This window comes from Hippopotamus amphibius, chromosome 6 (assembly GCF_030028045.1).
Source record: "Hippopotamus amphibius kiboko isolate mHipAmp2 chromosome 6, mHipAmp2.hap2, whole genome shotgun sequence".
NCBI classification, from domain to species: Eukaryota; Metazoa; Chordata; class Mammalia; order Artiodactyla; family Hippopotamidae; genus Hippopotamus; species Hippopotamus amphibius.
The window spans coordinates 53,369,489-53,388,936 of record NC_080191.1 but is presented as its reverse complement, the minus strand read 5'-3'; the positions used below and the strand labels follow the sequence as shown (position 1 = coordinate 53,388,936).

The 19,448-nt window shown below is 52.7% G+C and overlaps 1 protein-coding gene across 1 annotated transcript in view; it reads left to right on the top strand.

Moving 5' to 3' along the window:
• Positions 1 to 19,040, top strand: part of ZC3H12D (zinc finger CCCH-type containing 12D) — a 31,864-nt gene extending 12,824 nt beyond the window's left edge. The window contains exons 3-6 of the mRNA XM_057739871.1: positions 7,839 to 7,978; positions 12,786 to 13,020; positions 16,047 to 16,153; positions 17,294 to 19,040. Coding sequence (XP_057595854.1) covers positions 7,839 to 7,978; positions 12,786 to 13,020; positions 16,047 to 16,153; positions 17,294 to 18,093 — 1,282 coding nt within the window. The 3' untranslated portion in view covers positions 18,094 to 19,040. The remainder of the gene's footprint in view (positions 1 to 7,838; positions 7,979 to 12,785; positions 13,021 to 16,046; positions 16,154 to 17,293) is intronic.
• The last annotated feature ends 408 nt before the right edge of the window (positions 19,041 to 19,448 follow it).

Here is a 19,448-nt window from a genome sequence, read left to right as displayed (position 1 = left end):
CATATATGTGGTTCCCTAGGGAGAAGATTCACAGCTTTCAATAGATACTTAGAGGGTCTGTGATCCCCAGAATGTAAAGAACCACTGGTGCAGGATGAGCAGTTACAGATTATGTCATGCTTTACGGGAGGCGCTAAGCCTCTCCATTAGCACAGAGAATGTGAGAGGGGGTCATCTGTCCTTGCCTCTGACCGTCTAGGTTCAGAGAAGAGGCAGCACAGGAAGGGCCTAGATGGGCTTGGCCAAGGTCAATACTGGCTCCATCACACCCTGGCCTCCATCCTTGTGCTCTGACCATGCCACCACTGTAGATGTTTCCATGGGCTCCTCTCCCCAGAGCCTCAGATTATATATGAAGCCCAAGGCTATTTGTAGTGGCTGAACTCAGCAGGCCTGGGGTGGCTGCTCTCTGGAGATTCACAGTGAGGGTCAATGGCCAAGTGCTTTTTAAAGTAAGTGGGGGGACTTCTTTGGCGGTCCAGCGGTTAAGACTCCGAGCTTCCACTGCAGGGACACGGGTTTGATCCCCGGTCAGGGAACTAAGATCCTGAATTAAAAAAAAAAAATAGTGGGGCTGTATTTGTTCGGAGCACACATTCTGTTCTAGTTATTTCAACGGGATCATACCATCCAGTTCCGAAAACCTTCCATCTCCTCGCTGTACCAACAAGAGTAGTCTGTTTGGTTCTTATAAGCAGGAGCAATGGTGTCATTTATCATTTCCTAAGCGGTGGGTCAACGTCAGTGAGAATTCTAAGTTGTGGTGGTGCTGGCGTAAGATGGGGACCTGGGAAGCCAGACCTTATGCTTGCCCATAGTTTTGTCAAAATCCTTGCCTCTCACGTAGGAAACTAGGGAGGTCAGAAGCAGGGGACAGAACATGGGGCCTAGAATTTGAAGCTCTGAGTTCTGACCTCTAGCCCAGGGCTGTCCAGTAGAGCTCCCCGAGGGGTTGGAAAGTTCCTGATCCACTCTGGTGCTCCACATGGTGGCCACTCCCTGCACGGGGCTGCCAAGCCCTGTAAACGTGGCTGGTGTGACAGAGGAGCTGAATTTCTCATTTTATTTCTTTTAAATGAACTTGAAGTGTAGAGAGCCGCAGGTAGTGAGTGCCCACATGATGGACGGTACAGCTCCAGCTCCTTGGCTTACCCTCTGTGTGACCTCCATGTGAGCCACCTGACTTTTTTGACCCCTGTTTATACAATTAAGAGGTTGAACTGAATGATAATAATCTTGAGTAGCTTTTCATCTCTAACATTCTAGGATTCAGTGATTACTTTACGCATGTGTGAAAGAAATGAATGCATTTGTCTTATAAAGGAACATCTCTTCTAAGGTTCAGAGAGAGTAAGTAACGTGCCCAAGGTCACACAGCAATAAGTGCCAGGCTCTAGATTCAGTGCTCGTTCCATTTCCTCCAGCACCATGTATCTTTGGGCTGCAAATTCCATGTATCTTGGATCTCAGGGCAGGGAGACTCTAACCCCATAGGCTTTTATTCTGGGGCCAGAGCCTGCCTGTGCTGCGCAGAACCCTCCCAAGGCACGATGCGCTCCAGACAGGACATGCTAGACCCCACTCCTTCACCGGGGGCCAGAACGCGCCTCCTGCTGCTGCCAGCCTGTTGGGAACCCTCAGAAGGGCACATGTGCATTTAATGGTGGCTCTGCTCGACCAACAGCATGGAGACGATTTCCAGGCACAATCCCCACACATTCAGGCGCGTGTGCGCGTGTGCGTGCACATGTGTGTCTGTGCAGGAGGGAGGGAGATGTGAGCTGAGCACTGGAGTCACTGTACGCTTGGACTTCAGAAAAATGTCCAGCAGCTTTTGAAAAGGTGACTTTCATTGAAAGCATGTGATCAGCTGCACCGTGGTGTTTGGAAAGAACGTTACTACTTGCGGCCAACTCTCACCAGCATTTTCTTGGCTGGCAAACTCACAAATACCCACATGTGCTCACAAGTACGAGTGGTATACGTTCTGTAGGCAAATTTAGGAAAGGACTGACTTGAAGGCCTTCAGCCTGGGGAGAAACCACCTGATAATTTCACATCCTCTCACTGGCCTGGACGAGAGTTTCATTTGAGTGTGTCCTCATTTTGCGGTGAGTTGTTTTGTTTGACTTGCTGTTGTTTACCTTTTGAAACTCTTAAAAAGCTTAACAGAATCTGGTGCATTCTGAAGAAAAAAATCTTCCGTGTTGAGAAAGCTTGGGTTGGCAACGGGAGGTTTTCATCAGGACCCTTTCAGTGGGTGGGGGACCGCATCCAACCTGCTTCTCAGCCTCTGAGTGGACGCCAACCAGCTTTGGCCTTGGGTTCCTACCTAAGTCTGCACCCATTTCTCCTTTTCTGAGATGAGGGAGCATCCTCTCTCAGAGGTAGCCCCCTTTCTCCCCACTGGCCTGAGCTAGGGAGATCTCTTGGTGAAACAGCTAGAAACTCCAAGTTCGGCGTGTTTGCCCTTTAACCCCAAGGAAGATACAAAGTCAATCCGTGTCGGACCTTTCTCTCTCACACCCCAAAGGAATCACCGCTCATCCTTCCCTTTCCTCCCACCCCCAAACCACCACCTCACTCTTCATAGGACTGTCTGTGAGCTGCTAATTTCTGCAGAGACTTCTCTGACAAGTTAATGTTCAATTAGGTTGTCAGTTACTGTAAATGGCTACTTGCTGACAGTGGCTGCCCCAGGCACACTTGCCAGGTAGGCAGAATTTACCTCTGGCACCAACCCCTTCCCTTACACCTACCTTTATTCAAAATCTACCGCTCCTGTTTCCTTTTCCGAGGGGCTGGCGCTCAGCTTGCTGCCTGATAAACTCGTTCTCACTGTTAACAAGTGCTAAGGTACCTTCCCCAAGCTTGAGCATTTTGACAGCTGGTAATTTTTGCTCCGAAGGAGCTGCTGTCTGGATTCCAGGGGCAGAGGCTGGAGAGGGGCAGGAATAAATGGTGACAGGGAGGAAGAGTTTGCAACCCAATAGATTAGGCTCTGATAGCTGCTGCAAGATCAGCGAGCTGGTCACGTTTTGCTTTAGTTTCCTCAAGCGTAAAAATGGGGCCAAGTTCACTTCCTCAAGGGCTGCTTGCAATGGTTAAATTAGGCACATGTGCAACGTGGTCAGGTACGTGGGACCCTCTATTAAGAATGAGCTCCAAGAAGCCTGGGTGAGGTCTGCCTCATTCACTGCTCCCCCAGCCCCCGGCACAGTGCCCTGCTGATGGAGATGTTCACACCTGGATGCTGAGCGATGGGAGGTGAAAACGTCCCTCTGTGTGCTGGGTGTGGGCTCCCAGGGAGACTGCTGAGCTTTCTGATCAGACTGAGAGCTCTGCGGCCTCATGGAGACAAATGCCCGCGTGGTGAGGAGGTGACCCCTGCTTGCAGCATGAACCCTGCCATTGCCTAGGGCTTTCTGTGGCCAGAACGAGGGCAGCCGTGATGGGGTTTTGAGGTTGGTAAAACAAAAACAAAAACAAACACAAAAACATGGCAAGGATTGAACAATAGATAATCTTCACATTTCGAGAGACCAGAAGACTCATGTGGCTGGGATAGGGTGTGTGCAAAATGGTAGACCTGAATGTAAATCCTCATTCCAGAGAAACCAGCTTAGGGCTATTGAGCCCAAGTCCTTGACCTCTCTGTGCCAGGAATTCAAGCTGGAAGAGAGGGCACTTCTTAGTGAGAGAGGGAAGATATGGGATGCATTGATCGGCAGATGTACACTTCCTCCATCTTCCCATGGTCTGGGTGGTACTTATCTGTCCTTTGGAGACTCTTGGTTGTGGGTCTGCCTTCTTGGTGTCTTGTATCAGAGAGGCCATGGGGCCAGGCTTTGCTCCATGAAGCTGATGGTGGCACCATTCCTCAGCTCTTCTCTTTCTGAACTCCTGAACCTCCAATCCCCTCCCCTCCACCTGGCTCCAGCCAAGGCCACTGCAGGTTGTGGTCCTGTCCAGTCACTGGAACCGGTCGCCCCGCTCACCTCTGCCCCCTCACAGGGATTGGGTGACTGATGCCTTTGATGGGTGTGTGATTTACACCTTCTCCACCCTCCCCGGCAATCACACACCCATCAAAGGCATCAGGGATGGAAAGTTGGCTTTTGAACAGTTAAAAGCAGGTATGTAGTCACAGAAAAGAGAGCAAAAGAAACAAATTCTAGGGACTTCCCTGGCGGTCCAGTGGTTAAGACTCCGTGTTTCCAATGCAGGGGGCATGGGTTCGATCCTTGGCTGGGGAACAAAGATCCCACATGCCACACAGCAGGCGCCAAAGAAACAAATTTTAAAAGAATTGTGGCAATCGTATGTTTTCTTGAGAACTGATGGAGGGTAGACTTTGCTGCAGCTCAAGAGATACATGTGCCCAGGGGCGAGGTGGGAGTGTAGGTGTCATCAGACATTCACGTCACTGCTGCAACGTGCACAGAATGCGGCCCTTATTTTCTATGACAGATGAAATCTCTTCTCCGCCTTTTAGGTAGCGGGGAGGAGCAAACTTTACATGTGCCTGTTTGTGATAGCTCGGCATCTTCTGTCTCCTGGACAGCTCAGTCTTCGTGTTTCCTCTCCCTTCCCCTGCTCCTCTCCCACGTGGCATCTGGAGGCTCTGGAGACCTGGTGTTGCTGGGAGAGGGGTCTGGGACCCTCACTGGGCTCCGCTGCAGAGCGGCTGGGCTGGCCTGGCTTCCGGAATGGTCAAAAGAGAGGGTCATTGGTCCCATTTGGCCTTTTGGGGAGCCATGCTGGCTTAAAGTGCTGACCCCTTGGTGGGGGCCTATTTGTCCACTCCCGGGCTGCACATAATCCTCGAGGCCTGGAGAAGCAAGGGACCCAGTGGTGTTGCTTCCGGCTCACCTACCCGCCACTTTCCTCCAAGGCAGCCCTGCTGCCCTGTGGGAGGCCGCACCCGCTAGTACCAGGATTTCTCTGAGGGGCTTGCCACCCACCCAGGCTGAGCTGAGAGGCAGGCCTACTGTTCACAGCCATCTCTGTGTTTCCAGCCCTCCCCATCTCCTCATGGCTCAGCCGCTGGCGCAGGCCTGGGGGAGCAGGGCGAGGACCCTGAGAATGGCCTCCTCATTCTTCCTCCATCTCCTTTGGTTTTTCAACTTCTGCTGGGGCGGAAGGGACTAGTTTTCTACTTCCTCTTCCTTTTTACCACAGACAGCCCCATTGATATGTTCTCCCTGCTCTTTGCATAAGCCTCACAGCCCAGCGTCAGCCACCAAAGGGCTACTGCCTCTGAGCGGGAAGACCCTACAGATCTAGTGGGCGAGGCCTTGTTCCTGGAGCTGCAGGAACGTAGAGTTCTCTTGAATCTCCACAAAGCCCAACTTCTAACACTACGGATTAGCGTTTCCAAGATTCCCTTTTTCTCTTTACAAACCTGGTTATCCTAACCCTCTCTGAGAAGACAGTGGAAGAAGCCACGCACAAGAGAAAGCACAAATGTGACGATTTAACATGTTAGCCTTGCCTGGACGTGGAGGGGGTGTGGGAGTCGTGGGGACCCCTGGCTCTCTAAGCACACAGCCCCCCCACCTCCCCTTTGCTCACTCCACACACTCCAGCCACACTCCAGTCCTCTTTTTGGCCCCTAGACACGCAAGCCTTTCCTGCTTCAGGGTCCTTGCTCCTCCTCCAGCTGCTCACAAGACCCGTTTCTTCTCAGTCATTCATTCTTTCAACATGTTTTTGTTGAGCCCTTACCAATCATCAGACACCGTGGTGCTCGGTGCTGGGAATTCGATGGGCAGCAACAGGAACCTATGAGCTAGGGAGGGCGTGGCCCAATTCATCCCGCGGGGGAGTGTCCATGTCCAGCTGTGATAGGGCCAGGAAGGCCAAGGGCGGTGCCTTGAGGACTCGTAACAGGGGAATCTGGTGGGGGTTAGCCGCCAGGGATGCTTCTCCTGAGGAAGTGACGATGAAGCCGAGATCTGAAGAAGGAGCAATGGATGGGGCGGAGAGAAGAGCAAATGGTGCAAAGGCCCTGTGGTGAGAGCAGAGGGAGGTGTGTGACCAGGACAAAGGGCTGAGGGTGTGCCCGTGGCTGGGGCAGAACTTGTGAGCAGAAGGTGACCTGGTCTTGAGGCCCGGCTGCATCCCACCCACGGCCAAGTCCCACTGAGTCTGCATTCTCGAAATCTCAAATCCCCGCTCTTGTCTGCCTCCAGCAAAGCGCCGCTGACCTCCACTGACAAAGTGTGAGGGATGTTTTCAGGCTTCACTGGCCCTCGGAGCAGCATTTGGCTTCCTCCTTAAGGAGGCTTCCACTGCGCAGCCTCTCTGCTCTATCGCCTTCTTTTCTTTATTTAAACATTTTTTTAAAAATGAAAAAAATTTTTTATTTAAAAAAAAAAATTTATTTAGGGGCCTTAGTTCCCCGACCAGGGAATGGAGGCCGCGCCCCCTGCATTGGAAGCGTGGAGTCTGAGCCACTGGACCGCCAGGGAAGTTCCCTGCCCCCTTCTTTTCTGATAGATGCCTTGTGTCTCTCTTGTGTGATTGTCCTCTACCTGTGACCAGCTGCTGAGTCCAGAGCTCCTCCAGGCCCAGCCCCCGGGCGCCCACTCTCTGTCCAGGCAATCAGGCGATTCTCTCCCTGCGGCGGCTCCAACTGGTGCTTAAACAGATGACTCACACGTTTTATCACCCAGACCTCTCTTCTGAACGCTCGCTGTTTATTTAATATTTCCACTTAGAGGTCGCCAAGGCTCCTCCCAGCTCAACACGTGTCCATGACCAAACTCATGATCTTTTTCGCTAAGCCCCGTCCTCCTCCAGAATTCCCTGACGCAGGGAGCACTCCTTCCCCTTGTAAATGCCAGAGGTCTAGAAGCCTTCTCAATGCCTTTTTTCCCTGTCACGCTTGTATCCAATCAATCATCACATTCTGGAGATATTACCTTCTCACTATCTCTCCAGCTCACCTCCTCTTCACCACCACCAGCTGGGTCCAGGTCACCATCAGGTTTTGCTTTGACGATGGCAACACCTTCTTAACTGGTGTCCCCCTCTCCACCGCCCCAACCCTTGCTCCTTCCAACTTATTGTCCTCTGTGCTGCCAGGTTGAACTCTTTGAAACAAATATCAGATCACGTCACATCACATCACATCACATCACATCACATCACATATACCCCCAGTCTTAAAATCCTTCTACGGCTTCTCATTCCTCTTAGGAGCAGGACAGAACTTCAATAAGGCACACAAGTCCCTGCCTGGTCTTTTAAAAAAATATTTATTTATTTAATTTATTCATTTGGCTGTGCCGGGTCTTAGTTGTGGCATGTGGAATCTTTGTTGTGACACACGGGATCTTTAGTTATGGTATGTGGGATTTAGTTCCCTGACCAGGGATTGAACCTGGGTCCCCTGCATTGAGAACATAAAGTCTTAGCCACTGGACCACCAGGAAAGTCCTCCTGCCTGGTCTTGAGGAATTCCCCCTGCCTCCATCAATGCATGATTTCAGTGGAATTTGTAGGGCACATTGCCTCTCTATTTGGACTTTGGAAGCCTAATATCACATTGACAACCCTCTCTTGATCCATATTAGCTTCAGTTAATAGGAGGATCTCGTCTATTAATCCTTGTAACGCACTCCCCTTGGAGACTGAGACCCTCTACATATTATCACAAGCTAATTGATTCCAGTTAAGGAATATATTTTGTGCAAAGAATGACCTATTTTCAAAATGCATATTTGCCTGATTTCCTTTGATTATGAGATTATGATCCAGGCTATTCCCGGGAAAAGTCACTCTTGAGGAACCCTTCTTGTTTCTCCTGAGATTTCTTTGTTTTCTCATTGTAGCCATGGAAATAAAGAAGCCTTCTCTTGCCGGGGAATCCAGCTGGCTGTGGACTGGTTCAGGGACAGAGGACACACCTACATCAAAGTTTTTGTCCCCTCCTGGAGGAAAGATCCACCAAGATCTGATACCCCGATTAGAGGTATGCTGGGGCAGGTACTTTCTCAAGAGGTACTATACAACTTTCCTCCATAGCACTCCTGACAGTAACAGTCAGATATCTATTTACCATTTGTTTGATGATGTCTGTCTTCCTCACTGGGCTATGAGCTCCACGAAAGCACTGACTATGACTGTTCCTTGCCATAGCCCCAGTGCCTAGCGTAATACCTGGTATGTAGTAGGTGCCAAATAAATAGTTGTTGATAGATAAAGGAACAAGATATTTACTCTTTTAGTGTGAATGATTAAGTTCCCAAAGTAATTGTATCTTACAGCTTTTAACACTCTGCAGAAAGATTGGGTCTGCATCCCATCCTTAACGGAATATAGGAAACTGAAAGAGGCTTCCATTTGGTCCAATAGTATTTATTAACTGAATATCTAGTCCAATCTCTTCATTAAGAAAAAAACAACAAAGGAAACCGAGACCCAGGGAATTCTGTATTTTTAATTCTTACATCAGCTAGGAATATTTTAAGCTACAAATAATAGAAAAGGTGGTTTAAGTGAACTGGGTTTTTTCATTTCTTTTTGTTTGTTTGTTTGACTTTCTTATAATAAGAAGTCACGTGCTGAGACATTGTTGGTATTGTTTCAGTGAAGTCAGTGATGGCGGGGCTGACCTCTTGGTGATCCTGGGAGATTTCATTGACTTTTTCTTCCAGCCTTTTAACCAAAAGTTTTTGGTTTTATTTTTAATTCTATCAGTGGTTACCAACTGCTACTTCTTCTCTTTATGATTCTATTTTTAAAATAAAATGCCATTCTTGTTTTATAGATACAGTATCTTCTTGACTATTCCTATACTAATATAGACTTTAAAAAGGTTCTCTGATGTTCCATGAATTATATTTATTTATTTATTTTTTAGATATAGATTCTTTTTTATATTCTTTTCCATTATGGTTCATCTCAGGATATTGAATATAGTTCCCTGGGCTTTACAGTAGGACCTTGTTGTTTATCCATTCTATATGTAATAGTTTGCATCTACTAACCCCAAACTCTCAGTCTATCCATCCCCCGCCCCCCTTCCCCCTTGGCAAACACAAATCTGTCCTCTATGTCCGTGAGTTTGCTTCTGTTTTGTAGATAGGTTCATTTGTGTCCTATTTTAGATTCCACAAATAAGTGATATATAAATCATATTTATTTTTTTCTGGGGTTAGTTCTCTTCATTTATCTCTCTCTCTTTGTGCTGTTGAATCTTCTCAAAAGTCTGGTGATCCTTTGCTTGTCAGTGTTTACTTGTGAATAAAGAACTGGATTGGTTAAATACCTACCTGTGCAATTTCCATGGGCTTTCTTTCCTGGTATTTGGATCTTTCCCTAAAAGGTAGAGCTACCAGCAGATTTCACTTTGGTGCACCCTGTACAGAGCAGGCAGACAGCTGGGTGCCTCTGCCCACCACATATTCCAGTGCCACAAGGATGATGGTTTTACTTTAGAATGTCAAAGGCTACATAGGAACCTCTTTCTTCCTAGTTGTATCTTCACTTCCCTTATAGTGATAGGGACAGGAAAGGGTAGATGCAGCTGCCCCATGGTAGCCCTTCAGTTAGTAGTCCGACTTCTGCTGACTCGCCACTCCTGCCGGAGAGTGCTGGGACTTTGCAGGGAAAAGGGATCCACCTCCACTTCAGCCTCGGTGCACATTCTGGGCTGTGGTTCCCTTTGTACTGTATCTTTCTTTCTTTCTTTTTCTGTATCTTTCTTTCTTTTTTTTTTTTTGCCACACGGCATGTGAGATATTAGTTCCCCAACCAGGGATCGAACCTGAGCCCCCTGCATTGGAAGGGCGGAGTCTTAACCACTGGACCACCAAGGAAGTACCTGATCCTACCTGCTTTCTGTCTTCCTAAAACTTGTCAAAATCCTGGGTTGGCTGCTGTCCGCATGCCCATTTTTAATGTGATTATGAATCTCCTCCCCTTCTGTCCTTCTTCACTGCGCTTTCAATGGGACTATGAGAAGGAGGAGGGATGAACACTTGTGTTCATCATGGACTGGTCATCCCAGATTATTCTTTATGGTCTGAACATGAAGAATGGTGGCTTTCAACAGTTGTGCAATATTGTGCAAGAGATATTGTGCAATACAGAATGGGTAAAGAGTAGGGAATTCACTTTGGGGTAGGCAAGAATTTTTAAATAAGCCACAACAAATGCAAAGAGACAGGGGAAGAGCCATAAATTTGCCTACATTAAAATAAAACTTCTGTTCATTAGCGGATACCACAAAAACAAGAAAATGAAAAGACAAGCCTCGAACTGGGAGAGGCCATATTTCACATATGCCTGATGAAGGATTACTGTCCAGAATCTATAGGGAACTTCTCCAAATTAATAGGACCAAGACAAGACAAGGGACAAATAGAAAAATGTGCTCAGGCATGAATAGGCCTTTGACAGAAGAGAAAACACAAATGGCCAATAAACATTTGAAGACATGCTCCATTATATTAGTAACCAGAGTAATGCAAAGTGAAATCACAACAAGAGGCCACTTTACACCCACCAGATTGGGAAAAATTTTAAAAACCTGCAAATGCCAAGTGCTGTCAAGGTTGCCTTAGATGCTGTGTTGGGTAGTAACTTGATATAACTAACTTAGAAAATAATTCAGCATTATCTTGTAAAGTGCCTTTCCCTGCAACTCAGCAACATCACTCCTTAAGACAGACCCTAGAGAAACCCTGTCCTTCCGTGCAAGACTGACAGCCATGACACGGCCAAACCTCACCCACTCAATGTTCAACAAAGACACAAGTTGTACAGGAGTGTGTGCAAGATGATTCCATTTGCGTAAAGTCTGGAGGTTCATAATCACATTGGAAATAGTCCTTTTGAAGGGTATATATATATATATGCATTTTCAAAAATGAAAGCAAGGGAATTATAAACACAAAGTTCTAAAAATTGGGTTACCTTAAAGGGAGTGGAGGGAGGTGCACACGTTAAGGGGCAATGGGGACTTCAAAACACAGGCCATGTTCTGTTTCTCAAAGGGAGTGCTGCATACATGGCATTTAGCTAATTAGTTATAATTTTAAATTGACGCATAATCGACGTACAGTATTATATTAGTTTCAGGTGTACAACATAGCCATCCTGTTGCAGGAAAAATGGGGCGTGAGAGGATGGTCATACCCCAGGTCTTGAGTGAGCCCCTGGGGCGGACTGCGAAGTGAGGGTCCTTGGCTTTGTGCAGGAAAGAACTCAAGAGTGAAGCACAGTAAAGTGAAAGCAGGTTTATTTAGAGAGCTGCACACTCCAGAAACAGAGTGTGGGCTGTCTCAGAGGGTGAGAGCCAGCCCCGAAATCTGGGGTGGTTAGTTTTTAATGGGCTGGGCTAATGAGTGGGAGGAATATTCTAACTATCTCTGAGAAGAGGCGGGGATTTCTAGGAATTGGGGCACCCCCACTTTTCGCCTTTTATGGTTAGCTCTGGAACGGTCCCGTCCCGGTGTCTGCGGGTTTGTCATTTACCTAATGCGTTACAATAAGGGTGTAATGAGGCTCGAGGTCTAGGGAAGTCGAATCTTCTGCCATCTTGGGTCTGGTAGGTTCTAATCAGTTTTTGTCGTGTCCTGTTCTTCTTAATGGTTGTGTCTTTTTTTTTTAATGGTTGTGCCCTGCCCCCTTCCTTCCTGTCTCAAGTCAATATTTTTATACATCACAAAATGATCACCACGCACACCTGGCATTTTAAAAAATGATTCTTTGCACCGTATATGCAGTATGCACTTTTTAAAAGTCTGGGAACCATGTCATGTAGGGAAGGACTTAGACTTGAGGGAAGAAACGATTTGTGAAGAATATGCTACTATTCTTCCACATTTGGAGTCACTGTTAAACCTGTAGAAGAGATTTCTTTTGTGTGTCTCCAAAGGCAAAACTAAGATCAAAGAGTAGGCCTTCCAGGGATGCAGATTTTATTTAGCTCCTGTTAAGAGACCTTGTAACATCTGCACTGCCTGAGACCTGGTCCTTCCTCCCAAGGTTTGTGGGGGCTCACCCCACATGTGCTGATCCTGTCTCCCAGTGAAGGGGTCATTTTCCTCATTTTATAAATGCAAAACCTGATGCTCAGAGAGGGATGAAGAACCCGAGAGCTGGAGCTAAGACCAGAATCCAGGCTGCAGATTCTTATTCCGACCTCTCTCTGTGATATTCTTGTGTCCCTCAAAGCTGTCAGTTGTGGACTGCTCCGTCCTGAAGGTGTCCCAGCAGACTCCTACGTCGTGGGGAGGGGGGACAGTGGCTCTCTGCCAAGGGCCCCTGCAGGAGTCTTCCAGGTGGATGTGGGGCTCCTAGAAATTCCTAAGGCAGTGCCAGGATTCTAGTTAAAACAGGGATGTCTTTCTCCAGAAGGCCTCTGTGTCTATTGTGGTAGGGCATCTGGCAGGTAAGCATCACAAGGACAAGAGCTCTGGCTTTGCTCTTCCTTCCAAACTGTGTCTCCCTGGCTGGGTACCATCCTCGGGACTCCTGTCATGACACAGGCAGGACAGAAGCCAAGAGCCCACTTGACCTCAGGCTGCTGGCAAATTCCTCCCAAGACCTCCCTGCTCTTCCCAGCTTCTCACCTGATGGGCTGGAGCGGGGAGGGGGAAGGGGAAAGGGAGAGTGGCGGCAGAGGGAGGAGTCGAGGGGAGGGTGGGAAGGGGGACCGGTCAGAGAGGAGCCCTGAGCTGTCGGACCTGCTCCAGATCTTAGGATGGTTCTGGGGGCAGGGAGTCCTTCCGAGAAAGCACTCCATGTGGTCCCCGCCCTGCGGCCCTCAGAGCAGCACGTGCTGGAGGATCTGGAGAGGCAATCGGTGCTGGTGTACACGCCTTCCCGCAAGGTGAGCGGCAAGCGCGTGGTCTGCTACGACGACCGCTACATCGTGAAAGTGGCCTACGAGCAGGACGGGGTCATCGTCTCCAATGACAACTACCGAGACCTACAGAGCGAGAACCCCGAGTGGAAGTGGTTCATCGAGCAGAGGCTGCTCATGTTCTCCTTCGTCAACGACCGGTACCGGGGGCCCATGGGCTCCTGGGGCGGGTGGGGGGTGGTGGTGACCGGCAGAAGCCACTCCAACTAGCCCGGGCGGGGGTGGGGGTGGGATGGGGAGGTGGTCCCACAGGACTTCGTCACGGGCTCAGAGCCCCCTGCCCCAGACCGCCTGCATCCCTCCCGGCTGCACATCTCTCTGTGCCCTCTCTGTCTCCTCTTTTTCTTGACCAGATTTCCCCTATGGGGCTGTTCTGTCCAACCGTCCCTGACCTTTCTGTTCCCACACTCACATCCACCCAATCCAGCACCTAGTTGCCTGACAGGTGGGCCCAGCATGGCCTTGGGGGTACCAGTGTTTGTTTTTATTTTTGAAGAATTTAGCACTTCAAATAAGAGCACTGGAACGGCATCGTGGGGTAAATCTGAACTTTGTTGCAGTTCCTTTCATTTAATTTATGCTTTTGTCTGCTTTTCTCAAAGTTTTGAATTACAGATGGGAGTGGGTGACATCATCTTTTCCTTGGGGCTGTAAAGATCTTGGAACTGACTCTGTCTTAACACGGCTTGGTTGGCATTTTCGAGAGAATCTGATTGGTTCCTTTGTCCCCTAGGGTGGTTCCCCTGGGTCCAGTCCACCTTGAATCAGCCAGCTACAGCGGGGGGAGGGTGAAGTCAGGGCACAAGGCACAGACCAGTTAGCTAGCAGGTGCTGGGCGAGGGCCCGTCGGTGGAGTTGAGGTGGGGAGGACGAGATGGCTGGTCCACAGGCAGGCATCCTCAGGCATGCTGAGGGCAATGGCCAGGAGCCTGGCAAGGTGGGCGTGGTCACAGGGTGGGACAAGGTGAAGGGCACAGCAAGCTGGGACATCACTCCCATTCCAACTTCTGTTCCAGGCATGATGGCGCGGTCCTCATTCTGGGCTCTCCCACTGGCTTTTAGGAATGTGGTTTGGGACAAGTTCCTCAACTCTGTGGGGGCAGGGACTGTATGTGTCTTACCTGCCATGGCCCTAGCCAGCCTGGCGCATCACAGGCACCAGTGACTAGTTGCAGATGAGTGAGTGAGTGAGTGTAAATGGCTGCAGCCCTGGGGTAGGGAAGGTGGGGAGAAAGAGGCCACACGGCTGCTGTATCAGGCCACCTGCACACGGCAGACCAGCTTCTGACCCTGGAGCCTGGGACGGGGGGGCGGGGTGTTGTGTGTGTGGTGGAAAGAGCCGGGGCTTTGGAAGCAGCAGATGAGGTTTCGAACTGAGGCTCTGCCATTTCCTGGCTGTGTGTGGTGAGGCAAGCGCTCAGCCTCTCTGGGCTGAATGTTCTTCACCTTGAACGTTAGTCACACTTACCTCTGAGATGATTGTGAGGACCAGAGAGGATGGCACCCTGTAGTGGTAGCCGTTATGCTTAGGCCAGGCCAGGCCATGTGCCTCCAGGGGGCACTGCTGCCCCCATGACCCCCTGGCCCACAGCCAAGGAGGCAGGGGTACACGCCTAAGCCCCAGGGCAGATGGTCACAGCAGCTGCCCTGCAGTATCCCCCACGGTCATTTCCACATTCACAAGGCTGGCGGCTCCCTCTCTCTGGCTCAGGCCTGGAGAAATCTGGCAAGGCTGGTCACCATGGGATCCAGAAAATCCTCACGGAGGTCTTGACGGATCATGGCCGCCTCTGGCCTGGCGACAGCCTGGGGTCCAGGCCAGGCCCTCTTGACGCACGGGCCCCTGCGCAGGGCCTGCCCGAAGGTCCCCTGGCTGCCAGCGCGCAGAGCCTGCCGCCTGCCTGTGGGCGAGGATACCCGCCCCGCTCTCGGGGCACGTCCACAGGGCCCTCTTGGCCTAGCTCCCAGCTGGGAGGCCCGGGAAAGAGCAGGAGGCGAAGCCTTTGGGAGCTTTTAATAACTGCACTGGGTGGCTCCCCAGATTCTTGGTCAGGGACCAACTCTGAGGAGCCGGCTGTGTAGCTGGGATCTGAGCCACGGAGGCTACCCTGGACCGGGGATCGCCCAGTCGGGGCTGGCCTGGTGGATGTGGTCTGCAGGGTGGGACCCCGGCATGACCCTCAGCGCTTAGGGGGAAACCAGCCCATAAAAACAGGCCCCGGTTAGAATCCACACCCTCTCTAGTGGGACCTTTGTATGACCTGGAAGTGCCTCCTGGGGACGAAAGTATTCATATAAAAAAGTGGATTCTGCTAAACGAGGGAGTTTTCTGTGCGAGGAATGTTGTTTTCCCCTTTGAGCTGTGGGCACTGCATTTCCTTCTTCTTCAGACTCAATACCCCAGAAGGGAAGGGGCGGGCAGGGGGCAGGGTGGTGTCAGAGAGTGACATAGTGACATACCTCACCCCCTCCCCCAAGGTTTGCAGAGGAGGGTGGAGCCTGCACTGAGCCCTGAGGCTGCGTGTGGCCGCAGCTGTGCTTGGATCCGCGTCTTCATGGACCCGCCGACTGGCATTTCGAACTCTCTTAATTTTTATCCCCCACCTGAGAGGCCCAGAGCTGTGGGATGACACAGGCGAAATGGAGCTCACAGGACTAGAGGCTGTCTGTGGCCCCATGGAGGTCTCCAGGCTTCTGCTGAGGACACTGGGAGGCCATTTAGAGTCACTTTCAGACTAGGTCCCAGGGGAGCCCTAGTGCAATTATGCGCCAGCGTTAGCGGATAAAAATCACCTGTGAAGTTGTTAAAATGCAGATTCCTGAACACCTTGCGGTTCTGATTAAGCAGCTCTGGTGTGAAGCCCGGAGCCTGCATTTTTCAAGGAGTTGCTACGTGAGTCTGGCCCTGCTGACTCAGCAGGAGAAACACTTGGATGAGGCCCAGGGGCTGCTGTCCTGGGATCTGCCCGGCTGTGCTCTGTGCGGGTCAGCGTGGAGGAAGGCTGTGCTGCTCTAACGCACTGTGACAGGCCCTGGGTGGGGGACAGAGTCCTGGAAGGAGAAGCCAGGCCAAGGTCAGGCCTAACGCTGCCCTTCCCTCCCCACACAGGTGCCCGTGGGGAGTTGCTGTAGGCTCTGCGGTCACCCCCATGTGCTTGTTTTCCAGGTTCATGCCTCCTGATGACCCCCTGGGCCGTCGGGGACCCACCCTGAGCAACTTCCTGAGCAGGAAGCCAAAGCCCCCAGAGCCGTCCTGGCAGCACTGCCCCTACGGTGGGTAGCGCCCCAGGCCTAGTGGGCCCTGCTCAGGTCAGAAGTGCTGGCTGGGTGGTCAGCAGCCTGGGCTGGAGCCCGAGTTCTGCCTTTAGTCAGATGTGTGACTTTGGGGAGGTAACTTATCCTCTCTGGGTGGCAGTTTCCTGACAGGGTTATTGCCATGATGGCCTGCCGTGCTGGACCCTTGCTGCGTGAGGTGTGTGAGGGCTGGAGGCAGGGGCCACACAGGGCAAAGCCACATCCAGGGAGCAGGGATGCTCTGTGCACCCCAGGCTCTTCCTCCGTCCCTTCCCCTGGCACCTTGTGCCCGCATCCTGCCCCACGGTCTCCCCTAACCCCCTGCCCTTAGGGACTTTGGGTGCTGGCATCTGTTAAGAATCAAGGATTCTATCCCAGAGCCCTGAAGGGATGCCCGCCTTCTCGCCAGCTCTTTCACTAGCTTCCCTCGGCAAGTTATTTAATATCCTCAGGCCTTGTTTTGTGTGCCTGTAGACGTTTTAAGAAGCCTTAAGTGATACTCAGAGTCATTTCTTGTTAGAGTTAAGGTGATCACACACATTCGGGTGGCGCCTCCTGCTCCCTATCACTCTCAGAAGGTTTGGATGAGAAGTCACTTGATCACTTCTGTTAAAATAGTCGATAAGGAGAGGGCGATGGCTAGCACAAGGGATGTGGACAATGGGGAGAACTGGGTGGGCACTGGAGGCACAATCCTGTGTTATGAGCACTCCCCCCCTGCCTCCCCCCACCCCCTCCCCCCTCCAGGGTTGGCCCGGACCACAGAGTCCCTGGGGGAGTGGAGGCTGAAGGTCACTGGATCTGGAGATGTGGTCTCTGTCCCTGGTCATGGGAGCTCCCGGACAACACTCCCCCTGCCCTGGGGTGGTGACACTGGGGTACCGTATCCAACGGCCAGTACCACGAGGAGTAGGGTGCTGCACCCTCCTCCGTCCTGCCTGCGCCCCAAGGCGCTTCTCCCCGCTTCGTCCCGCCCCACACCTGACAAGTCTGCCGCAGGCCTGGGGGCCTTCCCGGAGGAATCACCCACGAGAGAGGCCGCGCGGGGCGGGCACCGCCCGGACCACACCGGGCCTCCTCTCACCCGGCGCCCTCTCCCCCCCGCCCCGCCCCTTCCAGGCAAGAAATGCACCTACGGCATCAAGTGCAAGTTCTACCACCCCGAGAGGCCGCACCACGGGCAGCTGGCGGTGGCCGACGAGCTCCGCGCGCAGACGCGGGCCTGGCGGGGCGCGGGCGGCGAGGAGGCGCGGCGGGCGAGCGCGCGCGCGGCGGGCCCGGCGGAGCAGGGCGGCTCCCGGGGCGCCCCCGCCGCCCGGCCCGGCCCCGGGGAGCCCGGCGTCAGCAGCCTGCTCCCCGCGCGGCGGTCGGCGGACGTGGCGGCTCTCGAAGGCAGCTTCTCGCGCCTCGTCCTCAGCGACGACCCGGGGCGGTTCCGGGCGCCCCCTCGGGGCCCCGGCTGCAGCCTCGCGACCAGGCCGCCTGGTCCCGACTGGGTGGCGCCCGGGACCCCGCTGTCCCCGCCAGCCCCGCCCGGCCTCCCGAGCCCCCGGAGCCCGCCCGGCCTGCGGGGTGGGTACCGCCCCGGCGCCCCGCAGAGTGATCGGCGCCCGCCGCGCCGGCAGCCCGCCGACCCGTGGGCCCTTCCTCCAGAGGCCGGCCGGCTCCCGGGATGCCCTGCCTGGGCGGAGTCGGGTTGGGACGATGGTGCCTTCGGGGGTCCTTTGAGGTCCGTGCCCCAGGCTGCGGCCCGTGAGGTGGACGCCCGCGCCCGGGCACGCACCGTGCTCTGCAGCCTCTTCCCGCCCCGCCAGGTGGACAGCGTCATGGCCCTGTTCCCCGAGCTCTCCGACATCGCCAGGCTCATCCTCCTCATCCAGAGATTCCAAAAGTCCGGTGCCCCCGTGGGGAAGCCCTGAGGAGCTGGTCTAGGCCGCCGCATGGGATGTCCCAGTCTTGCCTTGCAGCCTAACCGGGCTCGTGGCGGTGATCAGCCTGCACCTGGGCCGGCGCACCCTGTGGAGCCCCCTTTCCCTGAAAGACGGTCAGTTCCCTGGAGGAGGCCACCTTCCTCACCCTCTGCGGTGCCCGTGCTGGCACTTGGTGACCGTCACTGACGATGCAGGGGCTGCTGCTGGAGGGTCCGTGTCCTGCAGAATAAAGCTGGCCTTCCGTGGAGGGAGTGATTTCTCATGCCTGAAGACTACGAGGCCCACTAGGGCTCCAAGGGTTTGTCCAGATCACTGCGTGGCTGTTTTTGTCCAGCTGCAACTGGGAGCCACAAATGGGTCACAAGATCACTTTAGTGGGTGACACCCGAAACAGGGTGGAATAGGGACACACCCCGCATAATCAGGTTAAGTAGGAAACTCTTGTTAGCTACAGGTGTCCCTGTGTACCCTTGGCAGCCACGTGAACTGAACCTGGGTCATGGGCAAAAGGTGGAAAACTGGTAAATGGCCTTGAATTTTGTTGCATCAGATCATGTTTGAAATATGCAGTCCCTTGGCTGGTAGAGATGTTGGCATCTGGAAGTTTTCATATGAGCTGTTTCTAACCTCCTGAGGGGAACCCAGAGTTCTAGCCTCCATGTGTGGGCTCCACTTTCACTCTGAGATTATGTGGCTGTGCTGGTCTGTGGAGGTGTGGCAGGGGCACCTGGTCCAGTGTCCTCGCACCCTTCACACATGCACACCATACACACAAAAATAGCACACACACACACACACCACTTGACTCAGGACTAAGCGTCCCAGTTTTTCAGCCATGCATCATGGCAGTTTCCAACCCGGGCCCTGTCCTGGCCAAGCCTTCTGAGCCACACCTCACAGCTGAGCCCAAGCCCAGTGAGTCAGGGCTTTTGCTCCATGACCTCTGGGGTGGGGGGTGGGGGGAGGTCAGGGGAGAGCTAGGATGAGCCTCAGTCACGGAGGTTTCTCGCCACCTTCAACCATGGCTGTTTCTCCCAGCTAACTACTGCTTTGAGTTTGGGGGGAAGGGGCCCACCCACCTGCAGTGGACAAGAGGTGAGACAGTGCTGCCAGGACACGGGCCTTGTGTCCTCAGGGGCCCTGGCATCTCTGGGTGGCATCCACCCATTCACTCCAGTTATGAGTCCAGCTCACAGATCTTGGCTGATTTGTTCGTGACGAGAGTGTGAGGCACCTCCCGGTGGAAAACCAGCCCCCAACCTGGGCAAGCCTGCTGCAGACTGGCAAGCTCTCTCTGTGTGCATTGTTGGCACACCCCCGGGTGCCCCTCGGACAGTCTGCTC